Below are 17,456 nucleotides of genomic sequence, written 5' to 3' on the forward strand. Positions count from 1 at the left end.
AAATAATTCAGGCACCCAGCACAGGAAAAAGTGTCTAGACTGAATCCCAAGCAGAAATGGCCATCTCAACTCTAGAGTAAGAGACAGCCCTTATTGATGCTCTCTGGTGCCTTCCCGCTCCATTTGTTGGCACTTGAGAGTCCTTTTCCTTGAGATAAATTTGTCTCTCAGGCACTGTAAACAGAGACCTGAACTATCTAAAACAGCTTGAAGATTTTGCTCCAGAAGCCAAACTCTAAAAGCCAGGTACTGAAAAGCTGAACATAGTTACCCTTGCCTTTCTCTCTGTGTAAACATCTTGTTCTTCAGGGTATGTTCTTTTATCACACACTCGTTTAATATCTACCATGATGCAAACTTGTTTTTGTCTTGTTTCACGCTTCAGCGTGCTCTTAAATAGTGATAGATGGCATTTCATATTTGTTTCAAAGATCATGCAAATCTTTTATGGCTTTTAACTACAGATTTTGACTTTGTAACTCTAGCACTAGAGTTCGATTTTTAACTCTGGAAAATACATTTCTTACTCTCTTAAGATCAACAAAGATGATTGCTGGTAAAACAGCAAGATCTTTTCTTTGATTCCAGTATAATAATATGTATTCTTGATCTTAGCATAAAACAGTATAGCTGTGGACTGGGAGACAGATGAAATTACCTCTACAAACATGAACAAAAAGGTAGTCCTCGCCTTGGTGCATTTGCAGTGTAAGTAGTATATAAGCACACCATACAGACTGACCGATTAGCGTAGTAAAAACACAAGGGAACTGCCCTGTCAGCACGCTCTGGCTTAACGCAATTGCCCAGTCCTAAGCCTGGATAAAGCACAGATAGCTGACAATCAGCCTAGTAAAAACAATTGGTTAAGGAAACAGATTTAGGCTTTTTGCAAAAGTGGCCATTCAACAAAGAGTACTGCTGACCCCTTGTGCGTGTGACAGCTCCTAATGAAAGCTACAGAAGTTGGTGCTCTTGAAAGTTTGCTGGCAGGAAGAAAATACTTATTAGTACATGACAGAACTGCTCCAGTCTATTAAAAACCTCATGGACTGTGAGGAAGACAGAATTGAAATCCTTGGCAGAGTGGCAGGTGCAGGCACATAGGCAGCAGGAAGGCACATAAGGCAACAGAAGAAATATTCCATCTATCCAGGCTGCTGTGTCAACACTCTGAGGGAACAGAACTTATTGTAACTGACTACATGGAAAAAATCACTCCCCAATTAGGAGCTAACTTACAGATACATCAAGCATGCAAGACTCCAAAACAGATGTCTAAAGATGGCAATCATACCACCGTGTTGGCAGTCATACTGTATTCCAACAGGGGAGCTTAATGGCCACGACAAACACGAGCTCTCTGTTTACCTCTGGAGTGTGAATGATTACAGTTTCTTGAAATGTCTGCCTATGGGAATTAAAGTACAAGAAGGAAATGTGGGTTGGACTCCTCCTGAAGTGGTAAGACACTTGTTGTACGTGATGATCCTTTCAAGGCTGAACCCGAGGCAGAGAAAAAAACAGCCAGTGCTCAAACTCAAGCTTTGGCTAGGTGTGACAAACTCAAAAAGCCAAATGATGCAGTGGTTCAAGAACAGAAGAAAGGAAAGTGGAATTTGAAAATTAGTTAAATCTTGAGGGAGAATGAAAGAGGAACATAAAACCAACAAACAGGGGAACCTCATTAGTAGGAAAGAGAACACAAGAGGTGATAGTGACCTAGCTGGGGACTGAGGCTGCTGAAGAGAACTCTTTGGAACTGGTTGAAATCCTATATAAAAGGATTTCAGAACAGGAAATGGGCCTTTCGAAAGCAAGATGATGAAAATGTTTTGAAGTGAGGTGGAAACCAAAAATGCACAGAAATCTACCTCACCTCAACGAATGCTTTTATAAAAGTCAGTAGAAGAGAACACCTGTAACTCTGAGATTGATATTCATGTCATCTGTATGGGCTAGAGTTAAGGAGCTAAAGATTAAAACAGTGAGAGAGGATCATTTCACAGAGGAAATGCTAAAAAGCAAACAACCCTGTCTTCCTTAAAAAAACAAAACAAAACAAAAAAAACCCAGTCTAATACCACTCTGAAGAGTTTTAATAGTTGGGGGAAATGATCCCTTCTGAGTAGTGGAAATAGGGAGTTGCCTGAAAACTAAGCAATCTGCAGTAACTGGAGATGAGTCACGTTACTGCTAAAGGGAAAGATTTTCTATGGTCGGCAGTACACGAGGTGCAGGAAATACCTTTATAAACATAAAAAATATATATTTTTAAAGTCTTTCTATTAAGCATCATCATATAGGAATACACAGGATGGCAAACTTCCTCGTCTGTTTCAGCAGGTGTTTGTTTTTTTTAAAGAGAGTGTCATTACATTTCAAGAATATAAGGAGGCAAGCAGCAGAACAGTCACTTTATCCACGCCCAGTTGTTAATTTGCTCCTTCCTTGTTTATGTTGCACAAACTCAGGGCTCTGGTACGTAGATCGCTCTTACGAATGACATAGACGTCCTATCCCAGGAACTTTGCTGAAATAGAAAAGCGAGAGGAGCAGAACAGGTTATGTATCTTTATACGCCAAACGAGGCGCTGAGACACCGAAGGCCTTATGTAGGAGGAACCGGGAAGGTCGTAGCAGAACCGTACTTGCCCTTCCTCGATCCCACTGCTGCACTAGACGTACGCCGTGATCCTTTTTGTTGGTTTTGTTGGCGAACGCCAGCGTGTCAGGACGCCGCGGCACCGGGCCCAGCGCAGCGCTCCCCCCTCCTCTCCGGCCATGCACCGATACACGTACACGCACCATATTTGTGTTTTGTTCCCCACCCACCCCCCACCCCCCCCCGCGTGTGCCGTTCGAGAACATTCCCCCTCTCCATGAGGAGTACATTTATGGCAAGAGCTTAGAGCCATCCCGGCCCAGCTCAGAGCTGGGGACGTGGGGGGGGGGGGGGATCGCATCGCTGCCCCTTCTGCCTGTCGCTGCAGCCCGGAGCGGGACACTCGCCCTTCGGATCGCCTCCCTCACAGGCACAGGAGCTTAAAAATGAGCTTAAAAATGTCCCCCTTCCCCGCCGCAGGGACCGGCCGGCTGCCCTGTGGCGCCGATATCCCCCCACCACCCCCCCCCCTCCCTGCAGCGGGGAGGCCCGGCCGTGGCCTGAGCGCTTAACATTGCCTTTTTAGGGCTTTTTTTTTTTGTTCTTTCCTCTCAGTGGGTTTGGTTTGGGGGGGGTTTATTTATTTATTTCTTTTCCCCTTCTTCCCTCCTTGCAGTGACAGAGCCGCGGCAGCGCCTTCCGCCCTACCTCCCTCCCGGCAGCGGCCTCCGGGGCGGAGGACGAGGAGGAGGAGGAGGAGGAGGAGCCCGCGGCCGGGCTGAAGCGCGGCCAGGGGAGGGGGTGAGCCATGTCCCTGGCGGAGCAGCGGCGGCGGCGGGAGGAAGAGGAGGAGGAGGAGGAGGAGGGGGAAGAGGAAGAAGGGGCCGCGGCCGGCGCGGGGAAGGAGGAGGTGGTGCAGATCCGGCTGGGGGACAAGCGGTTCCCGGTGTGTAAGAGGAAGCTGATCGAGCAGAGTGACTATTTCCGAGCCCTTTACCGCTCGGGCATGCGGGAGGCAGAGCAGGGCCGGGAGGAGCAGCTGCTGCGCGGGGGGCTGAGCGCTCCGGGGCTGGAGCTGGTGCTGGACTTCATCAACACCTCCCGCCTGGCCAGGCTGGAGCAGGAGGAGGGGGACGACGAGGAGCAGCCCCCCTTGCTGGAGGAGCTGGTGGAGGCCGCTTCTTACCTGCAGGTCACCCCCTTGCTCCGCCTGCTGCTCTCCCGGGTGAGGCTGGGCAACTGCTTCGAGCTGCACCGCCTGGCCCAGGTCTACGGTCTGCAGGACCTGCACGACGCCTGCCTGGACTTCATGGCCGCCCGGTACCATCAGGTGCTGCGGAGGCCCGACGCCCGGCCGCATCTCCTCCTGCCCCACGCTCTGCGGCAGCACCTGAAGGAGAGGCGGATGAGGGGCACCGCCACCCTCGTCGCCATCGGGGACTTCATGGGCGCCTCCTCCTCCTCCTCCTCCTCCTCCTCCCCGGGCCTGCTGCCGGGCCGTCACCCTCAGGGGGAAGCCCCCTGGTCGATGCTGAGGTACGATGAGGAAGCGCAGAGGTGGCTGCCCCTGGCCAGCAACCTGCCCCCCGACCTGGTGAACGTCCGAGGCTACGGGTCGGCGATGCTGGACAACTACCTCTTCATCGTCGGGGGCTACAGGATCACCAGCCAGGAGATTTCGGCCGCCCATTGTTACAACCCTTGCCTAAACGAATGGAGTCAGCTGGCTTCGATGAACCAGAAGAGGTAACCCTCGCTCCCCGCAATACACGCGTGTCCGTCTGTGTTGTCCACATAGACCCCATCGAGTCCCGTGGCGGTGACCAGACTTGGCGTTATGAGGAGTGATTCAGACCCGCCGCTGTGCCATCAGTCGCCCGTGTCTCTTGCATCGTGCGCCGGGAAGGATGGCAGCGCTTGGCGACGGCTTAGTGGCGCGCCGCCGGACGGGCCTGGCAAACCTGCTCATTACCGGCAAGAGTTGTCCCGCTGCGGCGCGACGCTGCTGCCTGTCTCTCTGCGGTGCAGGGGCCCCCTCTGCGTGGTGCAGGGAGCTGCCGTGGGAAGGGAAGGGAAGGGTGAGGGGGACGGGACTTTGTTGCCTAAACGCTGGTGGTTAATGGCTCAGCTGTCGGAGGACGCGAGCTCGGCGTCAACAGAGGAGGACCGTGCTATGGCCCTCCACCACGTGTGGTCGCTCACCTCGGTGTGAAGTGGTGGCGGGCTCCTGCTTTTCCTTTAAATCGCGGTATGCAAGGAGCCGGCCTCTCCAAACAGCTGTCTCACTGGTAGCAGAAATTCTCTTTGAAACAACAAAGATTTAAAAAAAAAAAAAAAAAAAAAAAAAAGAAGATAAAATTCTTCGCCTACTTTCTTTGTGGTGCGATTTAACTCCGGTAGTGTAAGCAACAAGTTTTTCTGCTCTTAGTGGGTATGTACGCTCTATCAGAGGTGGAGATGGCTGAAAAAATTAGTGATTTAGTTGGAGCAGTTTTTCATTGGTTTGTCCTTTCATAAAAATCCCAATGTTTTGTATGCCTGCATTTTGGTGAAATATTCAGCAGAAAAACGTCAGGAAGATTGTGAGAAATTTCTCACTTTATGAGAATATTGGGTCTGGGAATCATTCATCATTTTGACCATTTTGCTTTTTTCCTTTATCCTTTTGAATTGTTTGTTTGACATTGATGTTTAAGTTAGTATTCAGAAACACTTGCATAATTTACATTTGAAAGAATAATTAAGAGCTAGCTTTGAGGGGGACCGAAGAAGAGAGGCCATCTCCCTGGCTAAGATTGTGGCTGCTCTACCTTAATCATGCTGCAGTTATCAAAACAAAGCCTTTCACTTCACTGAAACAAAACGTTTCTGTTACCCAACATGAACTTCCTCATTGTTTCCATTTTAGAAAAAGCTTTAAATTTTTACCTTCTCTGTCTGAAGAAGAACAAGTAGGAAGACCAAAATTCACTGTAGAATGGAAATTCTCTTCTCCATCTGGTAAACTCAAAGAGCTTGCAGAGACCTAAACCATTGGCATAAATGCTTTGTATATGGGTAGTAAAACTGCAGTCTCTATTCCAGTCTCTATTTAGCTCTTGCCCCCTAAAACCCCTCAAAACAGGGGTTTGACCTAAAATTGGTTCTTCCCCATTTCACTTTTTTTCCCACTTCTTGTATTGTTGTGAGAATTTCACTGAAATTATTACCTCCATAATCAGTCATCGGAATTGATCAGGAACAATTTTTTTCAGGATTTTTGGCTTCTTGGAACGGTGATGTGCAAAATTTCATCTGTAAAATGAGTGTTTAGCCTTTAAACACTGCAAACACCTTTTCCTACCGATATATTTCTTGGAGACTGAGGCTATAAGCAGTCTTCACCGAGCACCTGCGAGAACTGAGATGTTTTAGCCGGCCTCTCTTCACCAGTCTTGCCTACGTGAGCACAACTGAGAGCACATTGACCTTGGTAGAAAAGGATGATAGGGTCAGCCCACACAGCATCTCCTATGGAAATTAACTTAAACATAGAAGTCCCATGTTGATCAAGTTACGAGGTTTTGGCCTAGGTTTGTGGATGTGTATGGCAAGAGAGATGTTACTGCGTGTGATGATTCTGCAGCATGGCAAATAAGGGCTTTTTAAAAAATGGGATTTTTAAGGCTTTTTTTCGCCTTATGACCTGGCTGTTCAAACTCTAGATCAGCCTTCCCCAGTCCCCTACCCCCCTTTCCCTTTTTTCTAGGATATATAATCATTATATCTGAAATAAACACATGGATATTTTATGCTTATATTGCTGTTTTCATCTACTGCCATACCAACTTAATCTTGAGGCCCATCACAGGTGACAGCAAGGTATTCCTTAGCATAGAATTTTACATTGGCCATTTACTGCAGAAAAGTATCATGCAAATGGATATTTTTGGAATAGTCTCTATTCTTACATTTCATGGTAGTTATTGAAGGCCAAAAAGAACCCAGAATTAATGTCTTCCCCTAGACTGCAAGGTAGCAGCAAGTGAGTATGTTGCTCTCTGAATGATAATCAGGGGAAGTTTTCTTCACGGAAACTCTGTTGACCCCTTCAAAAAACATGTTTTTGACTAACATCTTCAGGGACTCTCAACTCTGAAGTTATTAATTATTACTTTTTCTATCTGACATAACATTTCAGCTCTCTGATACCTGCTTGACATTTTGTGGCTAGAACACAGGAAGGGGTGGCCTGTGCCATAGGAACCAAGGACAGGGAGATTTTCAGGATCAGGATTTTGCATTCAACACGAACAGCACTGATGCCTGTCTGCCGCACAGATGTGCTGCAGTTAGATCTGCAGTTTGCTCAGCATTGTATTTTTAGTTTGTTATGCTGTAGTAAAATAAGCAGGGCAGTTGCCCAGCGTGCTGCTCAGGAATTACAGTCATGTGACTGTCTGCCAAATCAATTTATGTCAGCTGATATAATTACATTCAGGAATTACAGTCATGTGACTGTCTGCCAAATTAATTTATGTCAGCTGATATAATTATATCCCATGGGTGAATTTATTACATACCTTGAGGGAGGGTTCTAGCTCCTGTTGAAGTTGGTTTGACTTCAGACAACAGAGTATCTGGATTTGGCCTATAGGAATGGATGCATATGTTGGCCTCAAGGGAAGGCTGAGAAGTTACGGAAATAATTGTGCTGATTTGCTGTTAATAAAAGAAGTTCTCTGCCCTCTAACAAACCTTGTAAATTCTATTATATTTTTATCTTTAATTATTTCCATCATTGTAATGTAGAATCCCAGGATGCTGGGATTCTCGACACAATGCATGGATGAAATGGTCCCAACTTACTTCTAAGTAAAAGACAAAAGCCATCAGGTATATATTGAATACTTAGCAGTCATTCTGGTTTAGGTTATAGCTGTTAACTTTCTTTCTAGACGTAGAGGTCTTATTACTGTAGTTTCAAATTTGTTCACAATAGGTAACTCCTGTATGTTATTCTTGTGATGCCCACATAAGCTTGATAAAGTGTTTTTCCTTATTTATGCATATCCAAGGGAGGTAAAATAATTTACTCGAGCTCATATAGGAAGTCTGTGACTGAGCCTGGAGTTTCTCATCGTCTGAGGCTTAAGTCTAGTGCTTGTCACAAATAGTCCAAAATAGATCACAGTTTCTAGATCTTTTCATTCTAGATATATTGCTGTACTTGGAGTAGTGTCTTCAGAGAATGACCTGGACTTTTTCATGGAAGAAACTTCATGTAAAGGTTGCCCAAGACCACTTGAGGTCTTTGGGGACAAGAAGGTAATGAAGTGCATTGGGAACTGGTCAAGTAATGCCCTTGAATACGTTGCCGTACTTTTCTTTAAATAGATGCTGTCAGTTGAAATTTGCTATTTAAAAGTAATATACTCACAGGATTTCTACTGCATGTGCCAGTTACAGCTGTATATTCCACTTTTATTTTCCTTCAGAACCTCCTACTCATGGCAGGTAAATCTTCCAGGCTTGGAAGACCCTTGTAAGCCCCTGGCTGGCATTATACACATGCACGTGGAACATGGGTTTTGTGAGCAATCTCTGCTTGAATTACTGCCATTCTGAGGACTCTTACAGGAATATAGGAGAGGATGCTCCTGGGGAATGGTAGTAGTTTATGAGACCTCCTCTCCACATTTTTAAATATTTTTTTTTCACTAAAAATTCCTCTGTGTTGAGGGAAAATAGACTTTTAAAAAATGTTTAAGTTAGAAATATTCATGTCATATTTATCACAAATGTATCACACCCTTCCAAAGCTAATTGTTGGATGCAATATGCTCTGCAGACTCGTGTAAGGAATATAAAAATGTGGTTCGTGCAAAAAGTGTAAAGTGTTTTGGAATTGCCTTCGTAACTGTGCTTTCATAATTCTTCATCTCTGCTGTAAATGCTTTAACTCTAGAATAAAGACGTAATCTGATTTGTGAGAAATTTTAAGCTTAAAGTTGATCATTTGGCAGGAAGGAACCACAGGTTAGTTAGTGCAGGCCTCCTGTTCTACGCCAGGACCAAGCTTACCTTGTGAATACTTGATCTTAAAACTTGATCTTAAAATGTCTAACTTGATCTTAAAACCCTCCAGCAATGTAGATTCCAACCTCCTTCCTCCCAGGTAACTCGTTCCCACATTTAGCCACCCCTCTGATCAGGAAGTCCTCTCTAATATCTACGCTAACTTTTTCTTGTGTACTGAATGAATGATATCTGTCAGTGAACAAGAAGAATGCTTGCTGTCCTCTTCATAGCCACCTTCATAGTTAGGGGTCTCCTACAGATACATGTATGGCTGTTAATGCAATCCAGAACGATGTAGGGTTTTTTGCAAGTTGTTGAATGTTGTATTCAGAAAGCTGTGCACTCTGACTCCTAGATCCTTTGCATTTGTGCATTATACTTTTCTTCCTTTGTGCATGCAGTGCTTTGCACTTGTGTTTATTGAATGAAAATTGTATTTTGAACTGTGGTAAAACTCCATAGCTCGCTCTTGCTTGTGTTCCTGGGGTTCCTTTCAGAGGAAACAAGGGACATCAGAAGACAGCTCATACCCGGTCCTGTCCCAACAAGAAGGGTACGCACTAGGCCTGGCATTTGGAAAGTACTTTTGATCCCCCAAGTTTAGGTAACTCACGGGTGTGAGTGGAGTTTTGTTGCAGTTGAATCGGATGGACTGTTCAGCTCTGTTGTTTCCAAGCTGTAGTCCATGGAACAGTTGTTAGTTGTGGAGAGCTGGCTGGTTGCTCAGTGTTTGCTTTCCTTGTTTCCAGCTGCTCCAACACATTAAAAGAGTGTAAAAATACACTAAATATTTCCTAGTGTTCACTCTCCATAAAAACACCTGCTGTTATTGGCATGGAAAGGTGAATGGGAGAAGTTTTTCATAACATATTGAGCCATTGTCCAAACTTTCATATAAAGTATGCTGATGGATACAGCTGCTTTTGAGTAAAATGAATCTTATAGTTAATGTGTTCCATGAATCTGAGATAATTCCACAGAATGTCATCCATTTTAACAAGTGTTGGAAGTGGGTAAATGACTGACACAAATGTACGTGGCCACCATCTAGAATAACTGAAGTTGAAAGATGTGCTGTACATCTTTCACCGGATAGTTTTCCCTGTGCTGCAAGAAACAATTCAGTGATATGAAGGCCATCAAGCAAAAACTGGATAAATTACCTCCATTTAGATAAAATAGTAAGAGGCTACAATGACAGGGTAACTAGAGAAGCACGTGTGAATTAGGAAACCTGAATCCTTTAATGTTCAGACACTATACAGTTGTTTAGTTAATTCATGTGCTCTCTGGCAGAACTTTTACCATGTTTAAAAAGTGGCTAGAAGACCTTAGAATAGGGGAACGCTATCTGTGTGTGTGTGAACTCATTTTATAAGCCAAAAATCCTGTGCCACTTCCATCATGGGCACAGAGTTACAGACTTTCTAACATACTTCAGGTTTTAAAGGATTGCTTGGAAGATGCATTTACATTTTGGGTTTTTGTCTCTTTGTTAATTTGTGGATTTTTTTTTCCCACCATAACCTGTAGAACAGGTACATTGCTTCGAAAATCATAATGTTTTGCAAGTAATTATCCTCATTTCATACCCGCTATTGATTGCCATGTTATTCTGGATTCTCTAAGATGGAAAACATAATTGCTGTAGAGAGGAGATGAACAGAGTGACCTAATCGTAAATGTCAGCAAAAAAATGAATAAAAAGCAATTAATTCCTTCAAAGGAGCATTTTAGTTTCCAGAGCTATATCAGGATGACAAGAACAAAATGATTCCATCTGGAAACAAATTCTTTTTCCAAATATATTTAATAAAAAGAAATTGCAGGGCAGTCTGCTGCTAAGCAGGGTTCATTTTGTCCAGACAAAACCCTGCAAAACTACTTAGCGGTAAGTTTTGAATCTTGGATTCATGCAGTGTGAAACTCACTTTACTGCTCTGCAGGCCAACGCAAGTCTAAAGCATCAGTTCAGTTTTACAGACATAACGCAGTTCCCCGTTTGGCTTTGTGCTGAGCTGGTGCACTGCGATGACGTTCACGCATCTAGTTAACTGGGATGCTGCATGGTAAAATCTCAATTTGGCTTAGTAGTAGAGAAGGAACAACCTTTCTAGGCAATGAGACTGTTTCTGAGGAGAGGAAGAGCTCATCTTTTATTAGACCAGCTTCCATAGCTGGAAGGAATAGCTGAGCATGCAAGCCCTCGATCTTCACGTCCTCCAATTTCTTCCTACAGACTCGTACCTTTAAAATCCATAGACCGTATGTTTCTGCCTGTATTATCTTAAAAGTGTAAGATAGAACGTTTCTTGCGCTTCAGTAATTATAAAGTTGCCCTTTGCCATGCGTGAAATATAGCAGCATAATGGAATAGAATAAAAAATCATAAAACAGGGCATTGCCTGTGGAGTGTGATGGATATTGTTCAGCTATGGGCGGAGCATTAATTTACAGATATATCTTGCTTCAGTGGGATGGAGGATGTATTTCGTAGTTTAATGTTGAATAAGGTACAGGAGATTCTCTCTTCCTTCTTTTGCAGAACATGATTCAGTGTGTACCACTTTACATTTCTATTTATTAGGGTTATTAAAGAGTTCCTGTATTACAGACTAAGACAAGTATAGATTCTTAGGCATTCATCAAGTCTTGTTTGAAATTTCTGCAATTTTAACTAAAATAATATCCTTGACTCTGTATGTATATAATACGTTTTTCTCTACTAAAGGTACCTTACTAAAAGCCTAGTAAAAATAAGATGTCTACTGAACACATTAGTTAACTAAACACTTAAAGCTCAAACTGTGACAGATTGAAATCCAAAATAAAATATTCATCAGTCTCAGCATCAACATCATTAACATCCAGAATGTCACTGGTTACTGTCCTAAGTAATTACAGTGTAATTATGGAATTTTGGCCTTGCACAGAAGAGTTCAGATGCTGTAATACATGAAGTGATGGTGCAAGTTGTAAGTGATGATGAGTTTGTTGGAGCCTGGATAGGAAGAACTAACTTTCCTATATTTTTCTGTACATCTCTGCAACCCATTTCAATGCTGCAATCTTTTCTTTCAGGTCCAATTTTAAGCTTTTGGCTGTGAATGGAAAGCTCTATGCCGTCGGTGGTCAATCCCTTTCCAACGTGGAGTGCTATAACCCAGAAAACGACTGGTGGAATTTTGTGGCATCCATGCCAAACCCTCTTGCAGAATTCTCAGCTTGCGAATGCAAGGGCAAGATCTACGTCATTGGAGGATACACTACACGAGGTAGAAACCTTGCTTCTACTTTTTTCTTTTAACCTGATTGCTTCTAAGGCCCAGATAACGTTGTCTCTTTTTTCAGGAAATCTTTTGAACTGATGTAGAAAGCTGCATGATACTCATTAAAACATGTGGAAATAAATCACTGGTAGAAAATAATTGACAAATGAAACAAAAAAATTAGCTCTGTCATAGAGGAATCAGATATTTATATTTTTTTTCAGGGCCTGCACGGACCTGGGGCTCTTATTATTCAGAGGGGACAGACTGATGGGTACTTCAGCACCCAGCTTAGCCCTTCTTTTTTTAGATTTTTATCACACAGTAGAAAAAGAGGTCTCAACAGATAGACTTTGCTTACTTTTTAAATACCTGGTTTAGACTGTCAGAATGAGAAATATGAAGAAAGTATCTGCCTGCATTAGTACTTCTCATGTATTAATAGATGTCATGGTCCTTTCACTATAGCATTTCAGTGTTTCACAGGCAAGTTCAAGCTGTAGGTATGATTTTCAGTGCTGAAATAACTTAATTGAATAATTAATCAAAAGCTTAAGCAGGAACCAACGTTTTTAACTTACTTCCTTTCTATACCCTGTTTTTTGATGATACTGTACAGAGGGAAGGATTTGAAGTTGCTTTCTCTCCTGACAATTACTTTATCCCATGGAAAAGCAAGCCACTTACATAGAGCTCCCATTTGTTCCTTAAGCACATAGCGCCATTCTCTGGGAGGAATATCATTTTCTCAGAGTTTTAAAAGTCAGGTTTTTTTCATGTCAGATGTTCAGTATTTACCAGGATTTCCTAAATTTAAATTCCTATCTCTAAGGCCTTTGCCCACTTCATTTGACCACAGTAGTTTTAATTTTTTTTTTTTCCAAATGGAGAATAAAATTAGAGGAGGGATCAGCTTTTACAGAGTACTGCAAGCAAAGCTAAACTGACATTAGAACAAGCTGTCTCTTCTAGAATCTGAGCAGATTTTAGCTCTGAATCATTAGAAGGTTTATAAAAGACACACTTCCACCCCTCATGGTCCTTGCGGTAACGGTAACCTTCCAAAGCATTTTGTCCGCTCCATTCTGACCACCCAGAACCTGGTGGCTTCACCGTGGAAGACAAGATATCGGCATGCCTGTGTCCGTATGGAGGGACACACTGTGGGGTGCTCCGTAGTCCCAGTCCTCTTGTCATCCCCAGTGAAGGACCTGTTGGGGTGCACTGTGCTCCCTGATGTCCGGCACTGGGACTGAAGGATGTCTGGCACACGACACTTGCCGTGCTGAAAAGTCAGACCCGAGGGGAAACATCATTTGAGACAAGAGAGCAGAGAACAAAGAGAAGGGACTGAAACCGAGTGATGGGAAGACTTGTCTCTAGAGACCGGAGTTAGGTTTTGTCATTTTTATCTAGCAAAAGAGAAAGAAGAGGTAAGAAGAAAAAGCTCTGGTTTGGTTAATAGTGCTACAAAATTACAGGAGTACCAGCTTTTCTCTGACATCCCCTGCACTTTGCAAGTTCCTTTTCTGGCGCTTGTGCTGTCCTTTCTTCAGGCTGCCTGCTCCTGATGTCATGGATAGGAAGATCTGCACGTTGCTGGTGCAGATCCTATTCCCTTAAAATTCATTAACAAAGTGTGTGTGGTCAGGATTCCTGCCCTGTGTCGAGCTCCTTATTCAGTACTTACTACTTCTGGTTTCAGCTGAAGGAGGATAGTCAGTGTGTTACCTCTTGCTTCGTCTTCACCTCGGGGGATTGCCACTGACCTTCAGGCCTCTGTTCCTAGATCTTTTCCTAAAAGCTGGTTTTAATGGAAACAGGATAGTAAGCCAGTAGAAAGTTGTGAGCAGTGGATAAGTAGCACATTTAGGCTTATGTTTAAATGGAAGACCATTCAGGACAGCAAACACCTGTGCTTGCTATAATTAAAGATCCTTTCCTGAACAAGGGTCTGGAATGAGGTTTTCTGTGACCCCTTGGCTTAGGACAGCTATCCGACTTAGAAACCAGAATTGCTGCAATTACGCTGGTGATTCACCTTCCAAGTTATGCAGATGTTGGAGAGTGTCAAGGCCTAACTGTCTGAGAGACACTGAGGTTCATTTGCTGTTTCACTACATTCACTACATAAAACACATGCAGCCATTAATATGTAAATTTTTACTTTATTTTATTTTAGTTTTAGTTTTTCTGCATATACCTCAGTTTTGGTAGATTTTGTCGGCTATTTTTTTGATCTGTGTAGAGTTTTCTACTGAGACTGCACTTTCCAAAAGGTGGTAGGATCTGGAATTTTCCACTGTAAATTATAATGACACTTCTTGAATAAAGACCCTCCTTCCAGTTCTCAGCTCTCATTTGTGAACATAACTCCGTGTCAGGCACTATAATGTTCATGGGGTTTTTTTGTTTGGGTTTTTTTTTCAGTGGATATAAAAGACCCAGGCTCTTGACTGAGCAAATGAGGGCCATATCACAATAGACTTCCATTTCATATGCCCCCTCTCAAACCATAGGACTTTTCACCTGGGAAGATTACTGCTATAAGTAGACATAGAAACTTAATTGGGATTTTTCCCTCCCACAATGAGTCAGAGAATGATACATTGCTTGGAGACAAAGATCACCTATATGTAGAGCTTTGATCAGCAATTTCATAGAGTATTGCCATGATATTTTCCCTCTTTTTTTCCTTTATTTAAAGTGGATTAGGTGTTCAAGAAGGCAATGTAAAGTAATAAACAGTGACTGAAAATGATCAGAGTGCAGGCAGATGCTATAGCAGCACCTCCTTAATCATGCTGCTAATGCACTTCATTCATGACAATCCCGTTATATTTATGGCTATTTATACCTGTTCCTTAAATAATTTATCAGTATGTCACCATGTGCTGCTCCACTTGGGAGCTCATCTGGAGATCATCATGCAGGATAGACTTGTAATACGGAGCAGATTTTATTAAACGACCAGGCTGGAGTCTGCAACTTGTTGCCACTTGTCACTTGAGTTCAGATTTAAGCTCAGGTCTCCAGAGACTGAAGCTGAATTTACTAGCTAATGAGTCTTGTGCATTCTGTGTTAATTTACTGAAGCCTTGGACACAGCCAGGGTCTTCACTGCACCATAAATCAGGGTGGTATTGTATGTAGAATAACAGTACTGCCAACACATGCCTCCACTGAGTTGTAACTGAAGTATAGATATGGCTTCAGCTTTTTTCCGTGCCTCTGTCTGATGCTGGAGCACCGAGTTCCTGGTTCTTAAATTATTTTGACAATGAGAGTTTCTCTCTTTATAAGGTACTGAACATTTGCCCCTAGGTCATCCATGCCGCTTGCCAAAATGTAACTAGCTTCATGAATTTTATTCCATTGATTTATAGAATAAAATGCAAAGTATCAAAGTTAAGCTTGGATGATAAATCATCATCTGACAGCCATTAATGAAGCGTACTGTCTTCACGATAATTTGATTCATCTGTGATCAGTGTTGGAGAGCAGAATATTGCTTCATTTCCCTTTTCATAAAAAATTCTTACATATCAATCAGAGACAAAATTAAAAGCAGAAGTTAAAAGGTAGGGATTATTCTGCTAAAATCTGCATCCTCAGACCGTTTACATCATGAAATGTGCCAGAAGTAGCTTAATTTTTCCCTCTGCAAAGGAACAGAACGTTCAAACTTTATTGTCAAGGGCAAAGAGTTGCAGTTCTCAATAATCAGTATTTCTTCCCTGGTCTGCTATGCTTTTGCACTGTAATACATTAGCAATCTGTAATAAAGGTTGATACAGTTTGTAGGGAGGAAGAATCCTCCTCCATGAGTACCTTCTAATATATTTATTTGTAAATATCTCTCCTCTGTTTCAGATAGGAATATGAACATTTTGCAGTACTGTCCCACTTCTGATTCCTGGACCAACTTTGAACTTTGTGATGTCCATGTTCGCAAACAACAGATGCTATCTGTTGAAGAAACTATATATCTGGTAGGGGGTTGTATTCATGAACTTGGACCAAACCAAAAATCCAGCCAAAGTGAGGATGTGTTAACTGTGCAGTCTTACAACATTGCTACCAAAGAATGGCTCTACCTCAAAGAGAACACATCAAAATCGGGTCTTAACTTGACTTGCACTCTCCACAATGATGGAGTCTATATATTGAGTAGGGATATTACTCTATCTACAAGCTTGGAGCACCGTGTTTTTCTTAAGTATAATATATTTACGGACAGTTGGGAGTCACTAAGACGCTTTCCAGCCTTTGGACAAAACATGCTGATCTGTTCTATGTATTTGCCTGATGTGCCACAAGTGTAACAGCATCAGGTTTTTCTTTTCAGCTCATTAATCATTCTTGGAAGAAATATTGCTCCCTCTAATAATTCCATTTTCAGAATGTAATGTGTTTGCATAACATAGACATAAAATACTTTTAAAAAAGTTGCAAAATCCAATATTAAGAGAAATGCTTCCAGAAACATTTTTAAGATTTCAGTTTAAAAATTCTATTGTTTTGGATTAAAATTTCACCAGGTATTGTTTGCAAGTGAAACATAAAATTATTGTGTTGGTAACTGATAAAGGAATTCCAAAGGCAAAACTGATCAGTGTAGTTTTATTCTCCATCTTAATAGACAGTGTAGAAGATGAGCAAGAAGTATACATGGTAAAAGGGGAAATAATTCAATAAAGTAAATAGTAAGTATGATAAAAATTACAAAGGGAATTATTTCTTTTAAAATACAGTTTTTACTCAAACTACATCCTGTCAAATGCACAATGTTTAAAATTGTTTATACTATCACATCTTTATATCTTCTGCAGTAAAAAGTGACATTCTCAAAGGTGCTGGCAATTGGGGTACCATCAAGAAAATAAGAACTTTCCCTGAATTATTTGTAATGAAATGCTTTGCCAGGGACTGGGAGGAATTGCCTAGAGGCTTATGGTTGCTGATTGGATACTAGATGCTACTTTAGTGGAAGTTGGCAGCATTTATTGCTACCGTTAAGACAGAGGTAAAAAGGCTCTAAATTCAAATTGAGAAGTTTGCTCATCTTCTGAAAGATAAGTTTTAGTTACCTTGTTGTATTCTGTAGTACTGAGTGTTAAAGATCAAATTAAAGTTGGCAACAAGCTGCATATTAGGAAAATGTGCAACGGTGATTCTGCACCAGGCACATCCTGCTTGATAACAGTCATCCAGCACATCCATCACTTGGAACGGAAGGGTCGATTTGTGTAAATGACTTCCTGCCAACACCACCCAAAGCAGCTGCACATGGATGCTGGCTCTTTCTTGTGTTACCAGGAGCTTGATGGAGATTACCTCAAGTTTGCCACCCACAGCTGTCGGTCTCTACCAAGAGCACTGTAAGATGGTCACCATGAACACTTCTTTGTGTTCCAAGGACCTTCTCCCTAGTTCCTGCCTATTGCCTGAGAGAATTGTAGTCATGATTGGCCCCTTTTCTTTTTGTAGATGACAAGTTCGTAAGTGTCTTCTCAAGGTAC

General features: G+C 42.4%; 1 protein-coding gene across 1 annotated transcript; it reads left to right on the plus strand.

The window, feature by feature from the left end:
- Window positions 1-3,333: 3,333 nt before the first annotated feature.
- On the plus strand, window positions 3,334-16,604 carry KLHL42 (kelch like family member 42). Its single transcript, XM_049822209.1, has 3 exons — window positions 3,334-4,351; window positions 11,747-11,940; window positions 15,808-16,604. Exons 1-3 carry the CDS (start codon window positions 3,414-3,416, stop codon window positions 16,257-16,259), a joined length of 1,584 nt encoding a protein of 527 aa, XP_049678166.1. The 5' UTR covers window positions 3,334-3,413; the 3' UTR covers window positions 16,260-16,604.
- Window positions 16,605-17,456: the final 852 nt, after the last annotated feature.

The sequence above is a fragment of the Accipiter gentilis genome, chromosome 18 (genome assembly GCF_929443795.1).
Source record: "Accipiter gentilis chromosome 18, bAccGen1.1, whole genome shotgun sequence".
In the NCBI taxonomy this organism is placed as follows: domain Eukaryota; kingdom Metazoa; phylum Chordata; class Aves; order Accipitriformes; family Accipitridae; genus Astur; species Astur gentilis.